The sequence below is a fragment of the Panthera tigris genome, chromosome C1 (assembly GCF_018350195.1).
Source record: "Panthera tigris isolate Pti1 chromosome C1, P.tigris_Pti1_mat1.1, whole genome shotgun sequence".
Classification (NCBI taxonomy): Eukaryota; Metazoa; Chordata; class Mammalia; order Carnivora; family Felidae; genus Panthera; species Panthera tigris.
In genome coordinates, this window is record NC_056667.1 from 63954263 (window position 1) to 63976796 (window position 22534).

Below are 22534 nucleotides of genomic sequence, written 5' to 3' on the forward strand. Positions count from 1 at the left end.
TTGTTTATAGTTAGAGACTGTGGTCAACATTATGCTAATTCTCTGAAATAGTCAAGATTTATATAATACATTTGCCAAGTTGTGTAAGTGTTCCTTGAGTACTTGAGAAGAATGTTTATTTTTAAAACTTTGGTGGTCCAGATTTCTATATATGTCCATTAAATAAAGCTTGCTAATTGGGTTGTTCAAATTTTTTATATTGTTACTAATTTTAGACTACTCAAATAATAATAGAGAAATATTTTGAAGTCTTCCAGGATGACATTGAATTTCCTTCCAGTAGTCTACAAACACTTTGTGTTAGCTATTGTGATGTGCAAGTTTATAATTATTTTATCTTCCTTGTTAAATTACTTTTTATCACTTGGTATCCTTTATCCCTATTAAAGCCTTTTCCTTAAAGTCTGTATTTTTCTGCCATTAAAATAGCTACCTCAGTGTCCTTTTGGTTTTATTATTGTTGCCGACCTTGAATTCCAAAATGAAGATGTGGACTTGGTGATGTTAGCCATGTGTCACTGAAGCTTGTTAAGCATGAAAGTTATACAAATAAAGCAATGTTTTATGGGTTTCTAGGAATGCTAAAAACTTTTCTTCTGCTAAGAATTATTTTTTAAAGAAAAACATCAAAATAACTTTCACTATCAGTGTTTTAATTTCTATAGGATTATTCCTTGTTCTCAATTTAATTGTAAGTGGCTCTACTGTAGAAAGAAACAAATCTTGTTGGTTTATTTTAGTAATAATAAACCTGTCTCCTTAAAACCAGATGTTTTTCACCGTAGATTAACCATCACTATTGCCAAAGGTGCCTCTGTGTGTGTGTGTGTGTGTGTGTGTGTACAGTTTATTCCACCTTAAAGAAAGGGCTACATATATCTGTAGAAACCCATGATGTCAATGTTGTTATGGCCTCCCCCATGTTACAACATCTGCCTGCCTGATAAGTGCTTCCACTCAATGCCCTTCCTTTCTCCTGCCCACCTTCTCTGGCCACTAGCCTTAAGACTCCTGTTACGTGTTGCCTTTAATGAAGCATTTCCTGATCTCACCACATGGCACTGACCTCTCCTCCCATTCTATTCTTTTTTTTTTTTAATTTTTTATTTAATGTTTATTTCTGAAGGAGAGACACAGCGTGAGTGGAGGAGGGGCAGCAAGACACACACACACACACACACACACACACACACACACACACAGAATCTGAAGCAGGCCCCAATCTCTGAGCTGTCAGCACAGAGCCCGACGTGGGACTTGAACTCACAAACCACAAGATCATGACCTGAGCCTAAGTTGGACGCTCAACCAACTGAGCCACCCAGGCGCCCTTCTTCCCATTCTATTCTGTATAAATGCCTCTCACAGCAGTCATTAAATGTCTTACTCCTCACACTTGAACCCGCCCTGAACCCAAGGAGATTGGGTTCTAGTCCAGCTGGGATTCAACTCCATGTCTCCAGTGGCTATCATGACGCCTTGATTCACATAGAGATGCTTGGGAAAGGGAGGAAAAGAGGAAAAGAAAAATCGTTTCAGTCAACAGGAAGAGGTTTTTGTCCTCCCGCTCATAATTTACTGGGTGATAAAGATGCATGTATAGAATGCTGATAGCAAGTCAGTTGAACCCAAGGCTCTGTGGGACAGGGAGTTGAATCCTGCTCAGAGCGCCCCAGGGAGGCCTCTGGAGCCCGTCTGGTGAGTCAGAAATATCTTTATTCCACCTTGCTTAATGCAAAGTAATTTAACTCTTTGATGGGATAGACTTGCATAATGAGTTACATAACAATTGGCTTATTTTTTTCCCCCCAACAGGTAGTTTCCTCCCCAACAGGTCCTTTCTTCCCTTTTGAGAAGTAAAGCTTCCTGGAATTATTTGATCTTTGTTTGAAGTCAATTAAATATTAAAGGATTTCTCCCAACTTTGCATAAGCCAACAGAATTGAAAGTTCACTTCACAGCATTATGAGAAAACAAGCACAGAGCTTCTGCATCAATTCCGCCCCCCCCCCACTCCTATGCACTGCTCTCCCCTGTTCTTTACTCATTTAACTAACTCTTGCCTAGACGACCTTGACCTTCCAAGATTGTATTTCTCCAATGCATTCGTTCCCCAAGGCAAAATGAGTCTCATAAAGTATAAATTTCACTCTGAACCTTTTTTTTGAATTCTGACTAGATTTAGTCTCATTCTGCAGCCTGGACTCAGAACCCACCGCCTGCATTATTAGCTCCAGTCTCATCTCACACAGCTCCTCCCTATGTGACCTGAAGCTCCAGCTACACCTGGTGACTTAAGGTGGCTCCAGGTTTGCTCATGCTGCTTTCTGTACCTCGAGTGCCGCCCCTCCCCTGTGTTCCCATCTACAGACAAGTGTGTCCCACCCAACTCTTGCCCCTGTCTGCACACTGCCTTGGAGGCACCTGGCTCAAGCACCTGCTGCCATTGGCAGCCCAGCCTCCATTTTCCCACCTTTTAGGTCATAGGTGCCTATATTTTCCTTGGAGAACCAATCCCTCCACTCTTAACTATGTCATTAATGAGGGATTCGCTCTGTATAGAGCTCCAGGGATAGGCCCTGACTGGCTTAAACCTACTGGAATATCTTGTCTCCCAGACACAATCATCGGTTCATGGATGGGAACATGACCCAATGCAGGGATGCAAACACTCCCCCCGCCCCCCCCCCCAAGCTTAGGTGCTTTAGGGTTTGAGACTGCTAAAGCTGTATTTGCTACCACAAGAGGAATCACCTTGTGAATGGAGCATCCCAGGGGAAGCAGATATGACAGATAGATCTTAGAATGTCATTAAGTGCTGGACCAAGCTGAGCCTGAAGACAAACCTCTCCTGGACATTGTTATGTAAATAAATACTTTTTAAAAATTATAACTTAAGCATATTTGTGTTGGATTTCTATCACTTTGAAAAAAAGGTGTCCAACCATTACTCTTAATTCAATGACACCTTCTAGAATCTCTCCTGGAGCTCTCTTCACCAGTTTTCTGGCTCCCCTACTATAAATGCCTTAAAGACAGAGGCTGTGCCATTCACGTAAAAGGTATTCATACTCGACAAATGTTGGAGGAATAACACAATGTATAGATCAGAGCAGCACCAGAGAGCAGTAAAATGCATTGTAAGCACAAAAGATGTTTGTAATAATTTACCACCCTGTTGGGCATTATTCTTGGCTGTGGTTCTCTATGCTTTCAATGTGTCTTCTTGGTAGGAAGTATATAGCCAGATATCACTGGGAAGCAATCAATAAAACTATAATATAATAGGATAGAAAACTAGAAGTTGCATTTTCTGGAGAATGTCAGTACTGTTTGTAAAACTTTTAATTATGTAGATACATACACGTATGTGTACATTCGGTTACAGGGTAAAATGTATTTCTTACTACAGATGGAAGCAAAATATTTTTGAAAACCATTGATCTGGCTCCCACCTGAGACAATTCTATAATATAGAATACGAAAGGATTGAAAATAATAGTGTATGATGTTAGAGAGGGTTCTTATTTTGTAAAACTTTTTTAGCCATATAGGTAGATACACATATATATGTAGTACTGAGTCACAATGTAATATGTATTTCTTACTGTCAGGAGTAGCCAAAAAGTTTGAAAACCACTGATCTACTTTCTCCTTGGGGCCAGAAGTATTGCAAAGTGGTATGATTGTATGAGCTGCAGCCAGCAAGGTGAAGAGAGGGAAGGAGGCTTCATAATTGCCTCAGCCCCAAGAACCATGTAGGCAGGCAATATATTTGTAGACTGACTCCTGGACTTCTAGACAATTGGTGAAGGGCACATCCACACAACTGCTTGTAGAGCAGAGGCAGGCAACAGGGCTGGCCCTGACAAGGCTTGTATCTTTCCAGCCTATTTCCATGCCCAACCTGAGTTAAAAGCCATGTAGACACAGGAGCCAGAAGCCTTGGGAGAAAGAGGCTCAACAGTTTGAATTGCTTGTTACCTTTGGCTTTCCGCCTAAAGGAGTTCCAAGGGTGTACTCTGCAAAAAAACCTGACCTTGGGGATTAAAGTTACAGAGACAATCTAGAATTCATGGATGCTTGAGTATCAGGAGAATAATAGTAACAAAAGTCAGGTGTTTCTTAAAAAGCAGGTAATTTGCTTTTTGTAAAAAAATGTTGCTCTTTTCATGTTTTAAAATGTTCATCCCTTGTTTTCCATATTTATTTTTAGTTTGTTTCATTCTCTAAATGTTTAGCACTTAAAGAATGTTATATTCCTTTGACTAGTTTTAGCTCTATTTTAATCTTCCTTTAAATTGTTTCAGCTACCTAGCTTACTCTTTATATTCCATTTAAAATTTCCTTCCATTATTTCCACTTTAAAACATTTTTGTTTCCTTTTTCTACTTTTGCTTTATTCACAAACACATCCTTGAAATAATAAGCTTCTCATTTCAACATCTAAAATTTTAATTCTTATTCATTTTCCCCAGTAATACTTTGTAACCAGGATTCTGCTTTTTTTAACCTGTTTGATGTATTGTTTTTACACCTTCTATTTGGTTTCTCTTATCTCAGTCTCAATTTCTCTCCCCCACCTTTGGTTTTATTGGTTTATAAGTGTATTTTCTTATTTGTAATTTTAATTATTCTGTTCCTTGCATAATGTGCATTTATCAGACTGACCAGCTTCAGAAATGCAAAACTCAGGCTCCTAACTACTGTACTATTCAGCCTTCTTACTCTGTAAGCATTTTTGTAACTAACCAAACTAGAATATTTCCTACACCAGTGTGCCTCTAACATATTTTTCCCCTTCGATCCATCTTCTTTCTTGGTAGGGTTACAAGAAATCCTGTTGCCTGAATCTTTTCATTTCCATGTAGTCATTACAAAGAGCAAGAGGCAGCTGCCTAGAGCCAGAAGAAACCAGGGTTTCTAAAACAGAGTCGATGAGACCCTTATTGGATGGCTTCCACATGTATGATACATCTGCGTATCACCGGGACTGGGTCCAGCTGCCAGACTGTGTCAGAAGGAAGTACTTCTTCCATCTCTTAACCCTCAGTGGAAGTTTCTCAGGGAAGCCTTCAGAATTAGAGGGAGGTGGTAAGAGAGGGCTCCAATCTTTCGTCCAGCTCTCTGGGAGGAAAGAGGACTCTCCCTTGAACCCAGAGGCATAATTTGAACAACTGAAATGACTGTGGCCGAGAATCTCACCATTAAATGCCATTGGGTTCCTTTGAGAAGGTGTGTCAGTCAAAGTCTGATGAGAAGATAGAAATTACGTAGTAATTTGAACAAGGAATTAGAGTAACGGGGAATTTGCTAGTGAGACAGGAAGAGAACTCAACACAATAGAACACCAGGCATCAGAAGTAGCCACCACCCCTCAGGCTGAAATAGGGGACCCAAGGAAAAACTCCACCCCTCCCAGGGCTGAGGCCCATACATCATTGGAGAGGGTGCAGTGGGGCTCACTGGATGGCAGAGAGGTTCACTGAGAGGTCATCTCAGTGGAACTTGCTGGAAAGCTGCTCTCTGGAGTGCTGGGCAAAGCTATCCTCTGAAAGAAGCCATGCCTTCATGAAAAGCCACCTGAAAGGGTGTGGGGAAAGTTGCCCGGGAGGAGGTGCCCTGCCAGCAGCACCCCATCGTGGAGATGCCCAAGGGCGTGTGCTGGGGGAAGATGCCCTCCATACGTGCCTGCTGCAAAGCTGCTGGAGGCAGGTTCATGAAGAGGTGCTTTGCTAGCAACTGTCTGCTATGAAGCTGCCCAAGGGAAGATACTCTGTGCTGCCAGCCACTAGGCACTGCAGAAAACACAGGCACACTCCTGCACACACACCCACAGCAGGAGCCATGGGAGGAGCACACCAGAAACAGGAAGGGAGCTCCTTCTTCCTGCCATGCTCCCCCAGTACTCTCTGTCAACAAAGCTTAACATCATGGTAACTACAAAAGAAATTCTTAAAGGATTCAGCTCCATCATCACAGATGGATAATGAGTAGATTTGGAGTTAAGAGACAAGGAATTGGAAATGGGACCAGTATACCCCTTTGGCTACTTAGTTTCGGCATTCGCTCTTCTACATGCATTTGAGACCTGTACGACAGTGATGCAACTCTGTATTTCCATCTAACAAGATATTGCTATTTGTACAAATGAAGAAATTCTCACCCTTCCCCAAAATAAGGACACACACAGTCACAACTGTTATTGTATACACTGTATCAATGACTCCTTAAATTCTATCACAGTCCCACTGAATATTTTCTTACCTAAATACTGTATTATAAGGTTAAGCATCACTGACTTGCATGAAGTAAAAGTGGGGAAAGAGAAATAGCATGCATACATAAACATATAACAGGCAAAGAGAAAGTATGTAAAGCTATTACAATTCTCATTTCAGTAGTTGGCCATGGGCTAGAGCTGATGTCTGGCTTCCTACCTTCCTCTACCTATTGTATATTTCCCCTTACTCTCAGCCAGAAGCTGAGTCAGCCAGTTTTTAATCTGGTGGAGTGATTCACACCTTTGTTCAGAAGACTGAGTCTTCAATCATCCTGCCTTTTTTTTTTTTTTTTTTTTTTTGGTTCTAGCTTTCCATTAACATTTGCTATTGATCATGGAACCAATAAGAGTGCCACATGGCCCCCCTTGCCTTCATGTGTAGCAGCTATTTATTTCCCTTGGTGATTGGCCTCAACAACTCCAGCCAGTAGAGTAGCCTCTTATTTTTGGCATGTTCAGTGATACAAGGGCTCTAAATGGCCAGGTGGCAGTCTTCTCTTCAAATTCAATGGAACCACTGTTGTGTCCTCTGGATCATAGCATTTCTCTCCCCAGGGCTAAGACTTCTGTAGGAGCAAAGCTCAGAGTGGGCAGGACAGGAAGCAGAATCCTGTGGATGGATTATTAGATGTAATAGTGAGAGGAGCTGCTCCCGTTTCCACTCCTTGTTCCCAGAACTATGCAATCTGGCCATGGGGGGAAATAATGCCATGTAGTGGTTTCTGATTAAAGCCTGAATTGCACCCTGTCAAACAGAACTCCCTCCTTTCAGTGCTGTCTCCAGATGGTGGCATAACAGAGTCTTCAGTGAGTCATTCCATCTTCAATTAGGTCAGCCACTCTCAGGTTATGGCATATGTGGTAAGTTCAGTTTCTTCCGTGGATATATGCTCACTGATGCACTTCTCTGCTGTGAAATGAGTTCCTTGATCAGAGTAAATACTGTGCAGAATGCCATGTTGGTAGATAAAGATTCTGGAATTTATTGATGGTGATACTGGCAGAAGCTTAAAGAGCAGAGAATACAAATCCATACCCAATGTGTTATTTCAGTGTGGATGAATTTCTGCCCACTCTATGATGGTCAGTATAATCAACATATGGGGTGCCTGGGTGGCTCAGTCAGTTGAGAGTCTGACCTCAGCTCAGGTCATGATCTTGCGGTTCACGAGTTCGAGACCCGCATCAGGCTCTGTGCTGACAGCTCAGAGCCTGGATCCTGCTTCAGATTCTGTCTCCCTCTCTCTCTCTGCCCCTCCCCCACTCACACCGTCTCTCTCTTGTCTCTCAAAAATAAACATTAAAAAATTTTTTTTAAATATATAATCAACTTATTACCATTCAGCTGAGGAATGGAGGCACCAACCCAATTAGTCGCTGGATTTTCATGTAGGTCTCAGCTGTTGGTAGACTAGGCACTACTCAGTAGTAGCATTAGCCAGATCAGCCTTGGTATAGAGAAATTCAGCTTGTTGGGCTCAGGCATAGTCTCCATTCTGGCCACCATAACCACTTTTTTTTTACCCATGGGCCCAATGAGCAAGCACTGGGATGAAAGGTTAACCGACCTCCACAGAGTATGTCATTTTGCCCAGCTGATTACTAGGAACCTCTTCTGCCGTCAGTGCTTACAGTGAACATTTACACAGATATCTTTATAATCTGGGCCTATTCAGAAGGGATTCAGAATATAAACTGAGAAAAAGAAAATAGAGAAGAGCTCGGTAGTGAGGTGATAATGAGAGATTATAAACTGACTTATGCTGAGTTTGAATTCCTGCAGGGCTTTCAAGTACAAAGGGGGCATTTCTGGAACTCAGAGATTCTGAGATAGAGAAATTTGACTGTCAATGATGTAGCAGGAATAGTGGAAACCACAGATGGGGATGAAAATACTCAGAGACAGTGCTGAATCTCAAAAGTTTGAGGGCAGAACTCTGCAGAACCACTGTAGCATGGTGTTAAAAGAGAAGCACTCAGAGAAAACAGCAAAGGGCAGGCTGAGTGCAGAAAACTTGGGGAGAGAGCAACACCACGAAGGCAGAGGAGGAAACGTTTCTAAAAGTGGGAGTCCTCAACAATTGTTCCTTAGTAAGGAGAAATAAGAAAGGCACAGGCAGAAAAATTCCATCAGATTTGGCAAACTAAGAGATCACTTGTATCAGTGAAGAAAATAGCTCCAGGGCAGTGGTGGAAGCAGAAGACAGATTCGTGGAAAGGTTCACAAACGAATACAGGGCAGGGAAGCCTAGTCAGTGCATGCTATCTATTCATTCAAAATAATAGGCTATGAAATGAAGTAGAAAAGAACTCTATATAGCATTTCTATATTCATGTTTAAAAGGGAACAGAGGATTTTGAGTTTTTAAGATGAGAAAGCTTGAACATCTTATAAAACATAAGGGAAATCACATCCATGAAAAGGAAGATTGCAGGATAAGGAGAGGTGAGTTCATTGCTAAGCAATATCCCAGAAGAAGGGATGGAGTCAGTGACTCAATCTCCAAGAAAGGGGTGAGGATAGGATGGAATGGGGAAAAAAAACAGAAGTAGATGTGAAGGAAGTAAAGAAGGAAGTTAAACTGGAGACCTTCCCCCAATTTCACTTTCAGATTACAAAGCAAAATATTCCAATGACTAGAAAGTCTGAGTCAGTAGGCAGGATTGAAGACGATCTATAGTATTGAAAGAGGGGCACCTTGGTGGCTCAGTCCATTAAGCTTCCGACTTTGGCTCAGGTCTTGATCTCATGGTTCGTGGGTTCAAGCCCTGCGTTGAGTTCTGTGCTGACAGCTCAGAGCCTGGAGCCTGCTTTGGATTCTGTGTCTCCTCTCTATTTGCCTCTCCCCCACTTGTGCTCTGTCTCTCATAAAAATAAATAAACATTAAATATATAAATATAGATATAGATACATAGATATATAGTATTGAAAGAGCAGTAGTGGGAAAGAGAGAGGGAAAGAAACAGAAAAATCTACTCTGATTGCTTAGTCAAATTTCACTTCCATATCGAAGTCTTCTCTGCCCCTTCCCCCGAAGGTAAGCACAATATTAATAACATTTATATAGCAATTAAAAGAAGTTTCTTTCTAAAACCCTTATTCCATAGTTTTTAAATGGCACTTGTCATTTTCTACATTTGCTATGTAGGTGTTTCATCTCTTCATGCAAGTCTTTCAAGAATGAATTTGTGACTCTTTTAAAAAGAACCCTGGGGCACCTGGGTGGCTCAGTCGGTTGAGCGTCCAGCTTCGGCTCAGGTCATGATCTCGCGGTCTGTGAGTTCGAGCCCCGCGTCGGGCTCTGTGCTGACGGCTCAGAGCCTGGAGCCTGCTTCGAATTCTGTGTCTCCCTCTCTCTCTGCTCCTCCCCCACTCATGCTCTCTTTCTTCCAAAATAAATAAAAACATTAAAAAAAAAAAAAGAACCTGTTTGTTTGTATCCCTCAAAGCATCTGCTAGAGTGGGTAATGCATTAACACGGTGTTTCAGTAACAATCCTTGTATAACAAACCACACTAAACTCAATGGAAGAAAATAATTTTTTCTCAAATTATTATCTCATAGCTCTGGTGGTCAACTAGGAAGCTGTCACTTAGGGTCTCTTCAGTGGTTGCAGTCAGGAAACATCTATGTAGGCTCTGTCCCTTGTATCTCCAGAGCTTGATGTTGGCTACCAACTGGGACCTAACTGGGGCTGTCAGCCAGAATACACATACATGGCTTCTCCGTGTGGCCTGGGCTTCCTCAGGGGATGATGACTAGGTTCCAATAGCAGTGTCTTGAGAAAAAGAGTCAGGAAGATGCTAGATCACCTTTTATGACCTAGCTTTGGAAGTCACGCAGTATTATCCTGCCACATTCTACTTATTAGGATGAAGTCACTAAGACCAGCCCATATTCAGGGCAGGGGAGTTTAGTTAGACTCCACCTCTTGAGGAAGGAGGGTCAAAGAATTTGCAGGATACTACATACAATAGGTGCTACTTAGATGCCTGTTTAACCATTAAACATTTTGAAAAAGGCTCAGAAGAAAAAAAAAAAAAAGACTGAAAGTGGTGCAGTCTCAAAAGTTCTGACTAGAAGTCAATAATAATGCTGAAAAGGCAATGAACCCATAAATTATGCCACCCATGGCTGTTTGTTTTACAAGTATTTGCTGTCTTTTACAATCTCCTTGTAGGATAGAGTTGGGTGTTTAGTCTAGGAAGAGAAAGTAAATCAGTGCTTCTCCCACTTTCATGTGTATGCAAATTTCTTGGGGATCTTGCAGATTTGGGTTCAGTGGGTCTGAGGTTGGCCCTGACATTCTACACTTTTTTTAATGTTTATTTATTTATTTTTGAGAGAGAGAGAGAATGAGAATGCAAGCAGGAGAGGGGCAGAGAGAAAGGGAGAGAGAGAATCCCAAGAGGACTTTGGGCTGTCAGCCCAGAGGCCAATATGGGGCTCAAACTCAGGAACTGTGAAATCCATGACCTGAGCCAAAATCAAGAGTCAGATCCTTAACTGACTGAACCGCCCAGGTGCCCTGGACATTCCACATTTCTAATGGAGATGCATGGTGACGCTGGAGCTCTGTGGACCATGCATGAATAGCAAACTAGTTGAAAGCAGTAAGGGTGACTAAGTGGCTCCTGTGATGTCTCCCTTCTCTGGCCCTAACAGACAGGGATAAGCCACCACAGGTCCTTATGTGCTTACAGGACCCTGACCTTCTGGCCAAGTGAACCCTTGATACCAGCAAGGTTAATCTGTTCTCTCACAAGACTTTTTATAACTAGAAATAAAGGAACAGAGTAATTTTCCTCTCTTTTGTGGTGAAGCACAGGACACAAGGCTCTGGTGTTACCAGTCATGTGAAAAAGCCAGTCTCCGGGAGGGATAAGGAAATGCAGAGAAGAACATCCAGGTGCCATTCCAGTCCCTGGTGAGGCTCAGTCCAGAAACCCCTCCAAGATTTGCAAGATATTCTAATGTCCCTCCAATAAATTCCCTTCTTGGTCTAAATTTGTTCTGGTTGGGTTTCTAGCATTTGAAACTTAAAACATCCAAACTAACATGAGATGGGGGAGAAGAGGAAATGGAAATGCAGTACCCACTGTGGTGGAAGAACAAAGGAAAATTTTAGACTGGGTTATTATCCAGACATCCAGGGCTTGGGGTGAGGACAGACTGTCCATTAAATCATGCTAAAGTGTCTTTCTTTTTCCTTCCTCCCTCCCTCCCTCCCTTCCTTCCTATGTTTATTTATTTATTTTGAGACAGAGAGTGCACACAATTGTGTGAGCGGAGAGAGGCAGAGAGAGAGAGAGAGAGAGAGAGAGAGAGAGAGAGAGAGAGAGAATCCCAAGCAGGCTCCATGCCGTCAGCAGGAGGCCTGACATGGGGCTCAATCTCACAAACCATGAGATCATAACCTGAGTCAAAATCTAGAGTCAGACGTTTAACCAACTGAGCCACCTAGGTGCCCCTACTTTTAAAAAATTTATTTAAGTAAACTCTATACCCCATGTGGGGCTCAAACTCATACCCCCCAGATCAAGAGTCACATGCTCTCTGACTGAGCCAGGCAGATGCCCCGCTAGAGATGTATTCCTAACAAAGTGAACAGACCATAGAGAGAGTTAAACACAAGTAAAAAGTAAGGCTCAGGGAAGAGAAGGGAACAGGTCAGTCTAGGCGTACCATGGCCAATGTTCTTTAGAGTGACCTCTGGGCTTGAGTGGAGGGTAAGAACTAAGTGGAAGTTAAGAGCTAGGCAGCCTCCTGCCCAGCACAGAAAGGGTGAAATTCTCCTGTGTTCGGCATTGTATGATGTGTTTCACATTTATGACCTTACTTAATGACTCTTGGGAAAGTGTCCTACATTGCTCCCGCCAGCTGTCCCTGAAACTAGCACAGTCAGTGTATCAGATGAACATGAGTCACATCACGTGAGCCCCACCTGCTCGACCCTATGACTGGGTATTCCACGGGCAAGTCTGGAATTCCTCTGGGGTCTCTGAGGCTGCAGGCAGCCCAGATGAAACAGTAAGCACTTCTGTATGACAGTCACCACCTTTCGATGTTTCAAGTAAGTGAATTTTTAATTTTTAACCGGTGTCTTGGTCACACCCTCATCTACATCAATCCCATATTCAAGGTCTACACAGTTAAAATGAACCAAATACTTTATAGCACAGTTCCAAAACCAAAACATTTCTGCATTAAGAAAAAAAAAAAAAAAAAAAAAAAGACTGGTTGCTACCAAGGTGTACTGGCCACCAATTGAAAGACTTTCATATTTACACAGCAAGTGCGTGTGCAGACAGGGCAGGCAGCAACAGAAGGGCGACACCGGAGAGCACTTTCCTTGTGGCAAAGGCCGGCGGGAAAAGGATGAAGTAATGAGGTTGATTTCATAAAGCCAAAATGGATGCTGATCTCATTATTTTATAGCCATACCTTGTGGTATGTTTATAAAATATTTCTTTCACAAGTTAAAAGAGAATCTGCTACAGATGGATTTAATTTTGGTAAAATCAATGGAAAAAGTTCTATGTTAATGCAACATTTGTTGTAAAGATTCCAGAAACACACAAGTCAAAATTTCAAATTATGATTCCCACAGTAACTGTAACTCTGCTATGCAACATACATAATGGAAGAAATGTTATCAACATATACCATAGGAGAAAGTACTCAGTAAGCAGAAACAAGCTGAGTTATGCTTGTTGTGGGAATCATCATTTCCAACTAGCTGAGGATATATAAAAATTGAAACCATAAATGCATGCATTATTTTATGTATTTAATTCCAATTTTTCTTGATCCAATTTAATCAGCTTTGCATCCAAACTACATTTCCCTTTCATAAACTGCAAATGAATGTCTTTCATAATTTTAAAATCCACATCATTTGGTTTTTTTCTCACGCAGGCTGCCTTTGCAGAATGGCATCATCATATCCTGTCCCTCCCCTAAAAGGTCAGGCCATGTCTGCTGGGACCCATTTATCTACATTTCCTTTTCTCCCTGAAGACACCAGGGGCAGGGGGGAAAAAAAATACCAAAGAGAACAAGAATCACATTAAGTAGCTTAGACAGGTAAATAAGTTCAACAGAAAGAGGGACGGTGGCATCATTAACTTCCCTGCTGGCATCTTCTGAGCACAAATAAAGAAAACAGTACCGCCACATATTTACAGTTTCAGAAGTGTTTAGTCATAACATTATCTCATCTGATTCTCACAACAACGCTGTGAGAAAGACAAAAAGAAAACTCCTTTCGGTTGTTCAGCTCTTTGTGACTCCAGCAGAATATATTTAAGGATGCGCTTTTATGGTATAATTTAAAGTCTGGACTATTTAATTGCACTTACGATATTACCCACTTACCACATGCAGAGGATTTACTTATTATTGAAAGCAGAATATACTTTATGTAAAAAGATTATGGTTACGAGCTAAACATTTAACAGTTTAAGCTTTCTGCTTTAACTGTATTCTGAACATTCAATAATGAAACAGAAAGAAATAACTGCCCTTAGAAACTATGCCTGGGCAAAATTAATCCTGTATATTATATCCAGTATTACATTTTCCAGTTTGGTTTTAACTAAGAAGGGCACCTTCTACTGCCTCTAAAGAGGAAGGCTGTTACTTCCCAGCAGTCTGTACCATTGGGGTAGGTTTCATTACATTCAAATTCAATTGCTTTGACTCAAGATCAGTCATATTTCCTTTTGACGCGAAGCAGCTTGGTCCCACCAAGTGTTCAAGACCTTGCATAAGTGTTTGCAGGGTGCCATGGTCAACCTTTTCTCTCTCTCTGCTACTGTGATCTGGCTAGTCTAGTGTAAGTTTGTTTTTCCCCTTCCCTATGGACAAAAGGATACCTCTCCATTTATTCAGATACAAATTCTCCCTCTTCATTTACCTAGTACACCAATAAAAAGATCAATTAAAATGAAGGTTCAGAGCAAAGCAAATGCTTCATTACTAAGCAAAAAACCTTAATATAATTTGTTCTAACCTGAGAGGTAACAGTGTATCCTTTGCCTGTGAAAAGTATGACCATTTTGCATGTAACTAAAGTGTAATATTTTAAGTGTTAAAAGGAAAGCAAATCCTAAGGCATATTAATTTTAGGAGGTTTCATTGTGGGGAAAGAGTTCTTTTTAATGTTACCTATAATTATAAACAAGATCTTTGCAATTAATAAAGATAAAGATCTGGGTAAAACAGATGAAATACAAGAAGGTATCCTGTGGGACACGAATACTTAACTTTCATGGTTTTTACCCCCCATATACAAAAAAATAGTATCTGCGGCTGATGGCAAAACACAATCTCAAAACTATTTCCAGTTATGAGACAGACAGGAAGATGACTTGTAAGCTAAAAAATCAGTGATGAAGGTATGAGCTCTTGCATCTTCACAGAGATCAGAAAAGGGGTCTTCTCTGCCTTTTATGATGCATCAGTCAGACAGGAAGGCAGGGAAGTAAGTGTGAATTTTTCATACTGTCCATCCACTCTATGGGATCATCTCAGGAAAAGTATAGAAAGAGCCAGTGGGCAAGGTTTACCTTAAACAGAATTGAAACAATGTCTCTTTCAATATGGAAACTGGAGGGGAGGTAATCAATTGTAGAGTATCACAGAATGGTTACAAATGAGAAATGATGGGGTTTGTTTCTTTTGAGCAGTCAGCAATATGAAATTCTCAAAAGTCTTAAATTTTCCAGATAAACTGACAGCAAATAAGGTCCCCCAAACTATCAGTACCATAAATGAAGGAACTAATGTTTTAATATTGACTTATAATTAAAGCTTCAGAATTCCATGAATGCTGAGAGTAAAATATTAACGTGGTAAAGAATGAACCAAAGGAAGATTTTGGGAACAAAGTAAGTGGTCCAAGAACAGAAGAACATTAAAAATCTTACTGTACATTCATAGAATGGATACTGTGCAACCATTCACAATGTGTTCTGAAGAACTTTTAAGGGTTGATAACAAATTGTAAAATGAAAAGTAAAGTTACAGAATGATATATTCTATATGATCTCTAATTGGGAAAAAAAATGTATATAGAAAAAAAAGACTAGGAGAACAACACAAAAATACTGACAGAAGCTTACATCTGCTAGTGAGAATGTTATGTCTTCACATTTTTTTTTTTCTTTTCCAAGTGGAAAGGGAGTAAGATTAGGGGACATTTTTATTTGCAAAAGCAGCTGTTAAGTATACTCTGATCTCTCTGTCCCATCTTTTTAATAACATGCACAACAAAAAAAGTATATTTAGAAGTTGCATTAACAATTATTTTTCTCTAAGTTATCAAATCAGTAGTTCATTCAACTTTAGTTTCCCTATACTTTTTACCCAATTCACACAAGAACAATGTATTTTTTAAAAATATAATGGCATAAAATCTTATCCACGGTGGTAGTCTTCATGCAGTCTTCTTCATACATCACATCTAGAAAATGAACTTCATATGCTTGATTCCATAAGTTTTGAAGAAAACCATTATAATGAGTGCCCACAATCCCAGAATAAAACCCCCAGGAGGATGCCAATCTTTCAGCTTTGGTTTCTGCAAAACAAAGATGACAGGGTAAATTTAACAACGATGTATAAAGCAAATACTGGTGGGAAACAGAAATTTCATAGGTTGTGTTTTAAGAGGGAGTAATTTAGCCAAATTAAATGTATTAGGATAGCAACAGTGATAAAGAATTCTAACTGGGTAAATATTTCAAAGTGGTTCTTACAAAGATCAGTTTCAAATGACATTTTGTGCCTTCAAAGAGACTTCACTGACCACCCTACCCAGCCATCTCTCTTCACCCAAGCTATTTGGTGGCCTAACAGTCCTTCTCATTTCAAATTTATATATCCATTAGTTTGTTGGTTTTATCTGTTTCTCCTATTAGATGATAGCTCTATGAGGGTCATGTTGCTCATATTCCTAGCACCTACCTGCCATAATGCCTGCCTTGTAGAAAACGTACATATATTATACTGATTAAATCAGTGGAAAAACAAATGCCACTCAATTCTATTTGTTCTGATATTCAACAAATACTTATCTGGGGTCTAATACCTTTAGTTAGATTATGCCCTTGAGACAGAATGCTCTTTACCTCATTCTGCCTGTTTGAAACTCACTAACTGAAATGCCAACTCCTCCAGATTTTCCCACTCGATATATTCTTTTCTTTGAACCTATAGTTCTTTCTACACTTACTTTTATTTAGTAATATAATTATCTTTATCGCTTATCTCCTTGCAAACTTCCAGGGGGCAAAATCTGGCTTAGTCCATTTTATATCTCCTTGTCAATTCCCCCACCTCTCAACACCCAACCAAGTGTCTTGTATATTTCTTTGTCCAGCAAGAAAGGGGAGACCAGTCTTCCCCATTTAGTTGTCATTTCAACAGCTACATTATGTCCCTGAAATTGGAGGTCTGTGACTATGATCTTTTTATGAGTTTTACTTCCTGAACTACTAGCCAATATTGTAATGATAGTCATGATATGAGAATCATATGACATGAGGGTCATATTTTAGAGTAGAATAGAGTGAAGAGAAATTGTAGTCTGAAATTTTAATTTGTTCTAGTCACCATGTAAACTAGCCAAGGAAGGCTCATAAATCTCTTAGAGGTATCTGCATCTCACAGTTTGGTTTCCCATACATAACCAAGACTCCTAATGCTCTTCACTCAATCCTAAACTCATCATGTTACAAAAGGAAAGGAGGGAGGCAGGGAAGGAAGGAAGGAAGGAAGGAAGGAAGGAAGGAAGGAAGGAAGGAAGGCAGGCAAACTCAAAAATAAAACAAGTCAAATCAAGCAGAATTAACCAGTAAAGGCCATGCCAGTAATATGCTGCCACATTCTATAGTAACTTATGTTTATTATCTATGCCCTAAAATACCTGATAGTTGCCTAATATATACATTATAAACCCATTAAAAGAATTCAAAAGAATATTTTGAGACAATGAAATTTTATTTTTCGTTTAATTTTATAAATGGAGAAGTTACCTATGGAAATGCCTAGTTTTCAATTAGGTGATCTTTCTGAAACTTCTTCCTTCTCTTCTGAAGTTCTCCTCCCTTAGCTTCAGGGACACTCTCACCAGGTTTTTATTCTACTTCTCTAACCATTCCTTTTCAGTCCTCTTTGCTCCTTAAATTCTAGTGTTCTCTAGAGGTCTGCCTTTAGCCATTTATTCTCTCCCTTTATATAATCTCCCTGGGTGACACCTGTACCGTGGTTTTGACCTCTGCCAGCAGGCTTATGATTCACAAATTGATATCACTAACATAGAACTCTATGCTAAACCCTATGTTCACGTACAGATATCTTTAGCTGGATATTCTCAAGGATCACAAACTTTACCATAGCCAAGAGCAAATTCATTCCTGAGTCCTTCACCCAGCTCTGTTCTTTCTTCCCTGTTTTCCACCTCTCCATCCACATGAAGGGAATCACCATGTTGCCCAAGTGATAAAGCTAAAAGTCCTTCCTAGCTCCCCTATCTCCCAGACCTTGCCATTTCCATGAGTTACTAATTCTTATAGGTTTTATCCCCATCATATTTGTCCTTTATAAGTCTTCTATTACCACTGCCACTACCTTAGTTCTAGCTCCTATCATTTCTTGTCAGGATCACTGAAATGGTGTCCTAACAGTTTCTCTTCCTCCAAGATGTCCACCTCTTTTCCATCTATCTATTGCTGCTAGACACATCTTCCTAAAATACAAATATATATTTGTATAATATATATATATATATATATATATATATATATATATATATATATATATATATATATAAAAGCCTCACATGCATGCGTGTAAGTATTGTTTGTTTTAGGCACACATTACTTTTGTAATTTAAAAAATTAAATAATTTAAAAATGAGGGTTCGGTGTGGTGTGGTTCAAAGAGCATGGGATTTAGAATCAACTGCTTTGGATTCAAAGTTTACTTTTAACACTTAAAGCCTACGTTGCCTTTCAAGCCACTTCTCCACTCTGAATTTCTGAATCTACAAAATGGACATGGCAACACGGACCTCCTAGGAATGAATGAATGCACAATTACTGCAATGATGTGTTTTCTGAACATTTACTCCGTAACTACTCATTCCTACCTAGAAAAGTACTTTTAAGGTAACTTTCTTTTGTGTTTGTTATGAGGAATGCTGTTTGAATCAATCTAATTTTTGTTATTTTAGTTTGTACAAATTTCAATTCAAAATTAATTTGTTAAACTAATAGGAGAAATTCACCGTAATGTTTTCATCTGGATGATAATGCTAGAGTTTTAATCAACGCCTAATATAAACACAACTGACCATATTGTTTACAGTGGTTATATGCCACATTCACTCTAGGTCTACTCCTACCCCCAACCCACACTCCTTTCAGAAAACTTCCCAAACACAAAAATATTATAATCCAATTTTTCCTCATGTTACTTTCTACTCAAAACTCTGCAATGGTTCTGATCATATGTGAGATGATGACGAAGACAGAAGTTCTTTCCCTCTAGTATCTTACAAGATGGTTAAGTCCATTGGCTCTCAAACCATTTCAGATGGCAGAGCTTTTGGAAGTCATGGTGTTCTTTGTGAAACACTATGAAAAGTCTTAATTTAATTCCAGTAGAAAATCTAGATTAGTATAAAGCATAGCTATATTAAAGATAGGTAATACAAATATCACAAGCATGTGACAATGAAAAACAAATGACTGAACTAAACATGATTGACTATGCTTGGTTTTTGTCATGTTTATTTTCTATTAGTCAAATAATTGGTAATCCACACCTCAAGGGTTGAAAACACTAAACCAAAAATTATTTTTCTGTAAATTGGGACAAGATTATCATTATTAGTTATTAGTGGAAGTACATCTTTATTAAACAGTTTGCAAATGTTCCCTGGAAATTCCATTGAAGAGCACTGACCTAGTTGGGGAGATAAGATTCACATTTTTCCTGATAACTAGGAGTCTCTGATTTATACAGTATTTATATTTTTAAATTTTTTTAAAGTTTACTTATTTTTGAGATTTGAGAAAGAGAGAGCACGAGCACGGGAGGGGCAGAGAGAGAGGGAGGCAGAGAATCCCAAGCAGGCTCTGTACTGTCAGCATGAAGCCTGATGAGGGGCTCAAACTCATGAACCATGAGGTCATGACCTAAACTGAAACCAAGAGTCAGATGCTTAACTGACTGAGCCACCAGGCGCCCTATATGGTATTTACACACACACACACACACACACACACACACACACACACACACACACACACACAGTTTTGTTTGTTTTAAGTAGGCTCCATACCCAATGTGGGGCTTGAACTCACAACCCGGGGATCAAGAGTCAGATACTCTACTGACTAAGCCATCCAGGTGCCCCCAGGTTAATACTTTTAAAAATTTAAATAAATATTGTCAAAACCTGGCATTAAATTCTTAACCATAGAAGAACAGGCTATAATACAGATGATTGTTCCATAAACCAATTTAATGAATTTCAGCGCTAAAAGAGTTCAGAGGTATGAACTTTCAAGAGTTCAAAAGTACTGTAACTTTCAGGTGGTATTTAAACCAACTCATGCTTAATAAAAAAAAAAAAGTGAATACTATGTAAGCTCTGTGATTCGTTAGAAATTATTAAAATAATAATCAAGTAGTTAATAGCAATCTTAGTTTTGCAGCTGTAGAAACTTTAGTTACTTTCCAATGAGATAGATTCCCTGAGGTCACAGTTGTACCATTAAATCTTAAACTTAATCAGAAACAAGTGCCAGAGAGTAGACAACTACAGCTTCTTTGGAAGTCACCATCATTTCCCCCAAGATTGGTCCAGGCAGTTATTTTGATCTGTTATTCCAAAGACTGGCTCAGAGAATTCTGGAGGCATTGCTTCCTAGTCCTTAATTTTCATTTTGGGATAATAGATGTGTCCCATATTGAGACCACTGATGCCCAGGACAGGACCAGAGAGAATCGCAAAGTGCTAGAGCTTTGAAGATAATAGTGGAGGACTAAGAAATATATGTAATCACTCCAAAATTATAATGGAAATTCTGTATTCACATTATAACACTGTACAGGCTAACCAAAGCAGCAAATCTCAGCCTTTCAAAATGGCTATTTGCAGTTGCTATACCTTTTACTATATACTCATTACATATTTTGATTAATAAAAAATGGCAAATGAATTATTAATTAAATACAACTTGGACTCTTAGCTTAACATGGCATCTGTGTAGAATCCTCCAGTGCAGCTTTTCCATATTCTCAGGAAAATACATGTTAAGACACAGAAAAAGACAAAGCACATCCTACTAAAATTCATTTAACCTCTGATGAGAAACCTCAGATAATTCCACTATTTGAAAGTCTTAGAAACCAGGTCTACAAACAAATTAATAGTGGCCCAGTTTTTTGATTACTACCCACAATGCAAAGGATTGCTCTGCTTGGTGAAACACAGTAATTTCGTCAACTGAAAAGAGGCTTTAGCTCTCTCCCTTTTTCTACCTGCTATTGAAGAGAAATCATGTTTTTACAGTAGACGGATGGCTTTATGAGGCAGCCAGAGTAACAAAACTCATTCCCAACCCTCCCCCACCCCAAGGCAAATCTCTTTATCCATTTAAATACAATTGCCAGTAAAGAGGGTGTCAGAAGGTAGAGGGACACTGACAAAAGTTCACTGCATCTAAGAAGTTTCAATATCTACATGAAAAGCTCTGCAGAGAAGGGAAAATACAGGAAAAATCCTTTTAGTAGTACATATTAATACAGTTTTTCCATAGAATTCATTCTTTTATTTATTTTAATTTTTTAACGTTGATTTATTTTTGAGACAGAGAGAGACACAGCATGAATGGGGGAGGGTCAGAGAGAGAGGGAGACACAGAATCTGAAACAGGCTCCAGGCTCTGAGCGGTCAGCACAGAGCCTGACGCGGGGCTCGAACCCACGGACCGCGAGATCATGACCTGAGCCGAAGCCGGACGCTCAACCGACTGAGCCACCCAGGCGCCCCTAGCATTCATTCTTTTAAAGTGCCCCAAACCAGGTATATGTAGCATGTTAGCAGATGATCCTGGTTTAGTTTAGCAAAACTACCTTGATGATTGCCTGCTAGTCACGGAAACTATAACAACTTAAGTCTTCGGATGCAGATCTGAGAAGGCATTCAAACCTAAGTAGATAGTGAGAGGCATCCACACACTCTGTTGGCACACACCAACAGCGCTCTAAGAAAAAGGAAAAAATCACAGTGAAGTCTATGAGTAAAAATACTCCCACACGTGAGAAAGAAACATCCTGAAGGTGCAGAGAACATATCTCTAAGTAAGATTTAATAGGAACGAAAAGATAGTTTTAGAAAAATTTTATTTGGCATGGACTTGAAGATGCACAAGATACTGAAAATAAAAGAATGGTATAAAGAGAAATATTATACAAGATACAAGGATAACAGGATGGGATCAAAAGGGAGCCATATTAAGGACGGCTGGGTGGTTCAGTGGGTTAAACATCCGACTTCAGCTCAGGTCATGATCTCATGGCTCATGAGTTTGACCCCTGCATCAGGCTCTGCACTGACAGCTCAGAGCCTGGAGCCTGCTTCAGATTCTGTGTTTCCCTCTCTCTCTCTGTCCCTTCTTCACTTGTGTTCTCTCTCTCTCTCTCTCTCTCTCTCAAATAAATAAATAGGAGCAAAATTAAAATCTACATTGATAAGGAAATTAGTGCCCAAAGCATATTTTTAAGTCATTCACCCAACTGTGGTAGACTGATGGCAAAAAATGGCCCAACTCTCCATACTTCCCTTGAATCTATGCCATTTGCAATATGTGGTGTTATATCAACTCTCACCATGAAGTAGAATCTATACCCTTTCTCCATGAATCGGCTGGCTTTGTGACATCTTTTGGCCAATAAAACACAAGTAACAGTGTCCTAATTTCAAAGTTAGCCTCAAGAGGCTTTGCTTGCTTCTGCTCTCAAAACTCTGCTACCACGAGAAAAAATGAAGGCAAGTCTTCTGGAGGAAAAGAAGCAAGGCTTCTACCGTGTGGAGAAAAACTCAGGTCCCCCAGATAACAACCAGCCAATTCCTAGAAGCAGAACCACCTAACCAACCCAGGACTGACCACAGACTCATAAGGGAACACAGTCGAGAACTGCCCAGCTAAATTTGGCCTAATCTGTCAACCTA

General features: G+C 39.8%; 1 protein-coding gene across 2 annotated transcripts in view; it reads right to left on the reverse strand.

Annotated features, from left to right (window-relative positions):
* PIGK (phosphatidylinositol glycan anchor biosynthesis class K) overlaps positions 1-22534 on the reverse strand; it is a 156418-nt gene that overhangs the window by 20665 nt on the left and 113219 nt on the right. Inside the window, exon 11 of one of the 2 annotated variants that reach the window (XM_007079232.3) lies at positions 15061-15868. The exons of the other annotated variant lie outside the window; for it this stretch is intronic. Within the exon in view, the coding sequence (XP_007079294.1) occupies positions 15752-15868 (117 nt within the window). The 3' untranslated portion in view covers positions 15061-15751. Of the gene's footprint in view, positions 1-15060; positions 15869-22534 lie in introns of those variants that run through there. 2 annotated transcript variants of the gene reach the window in all.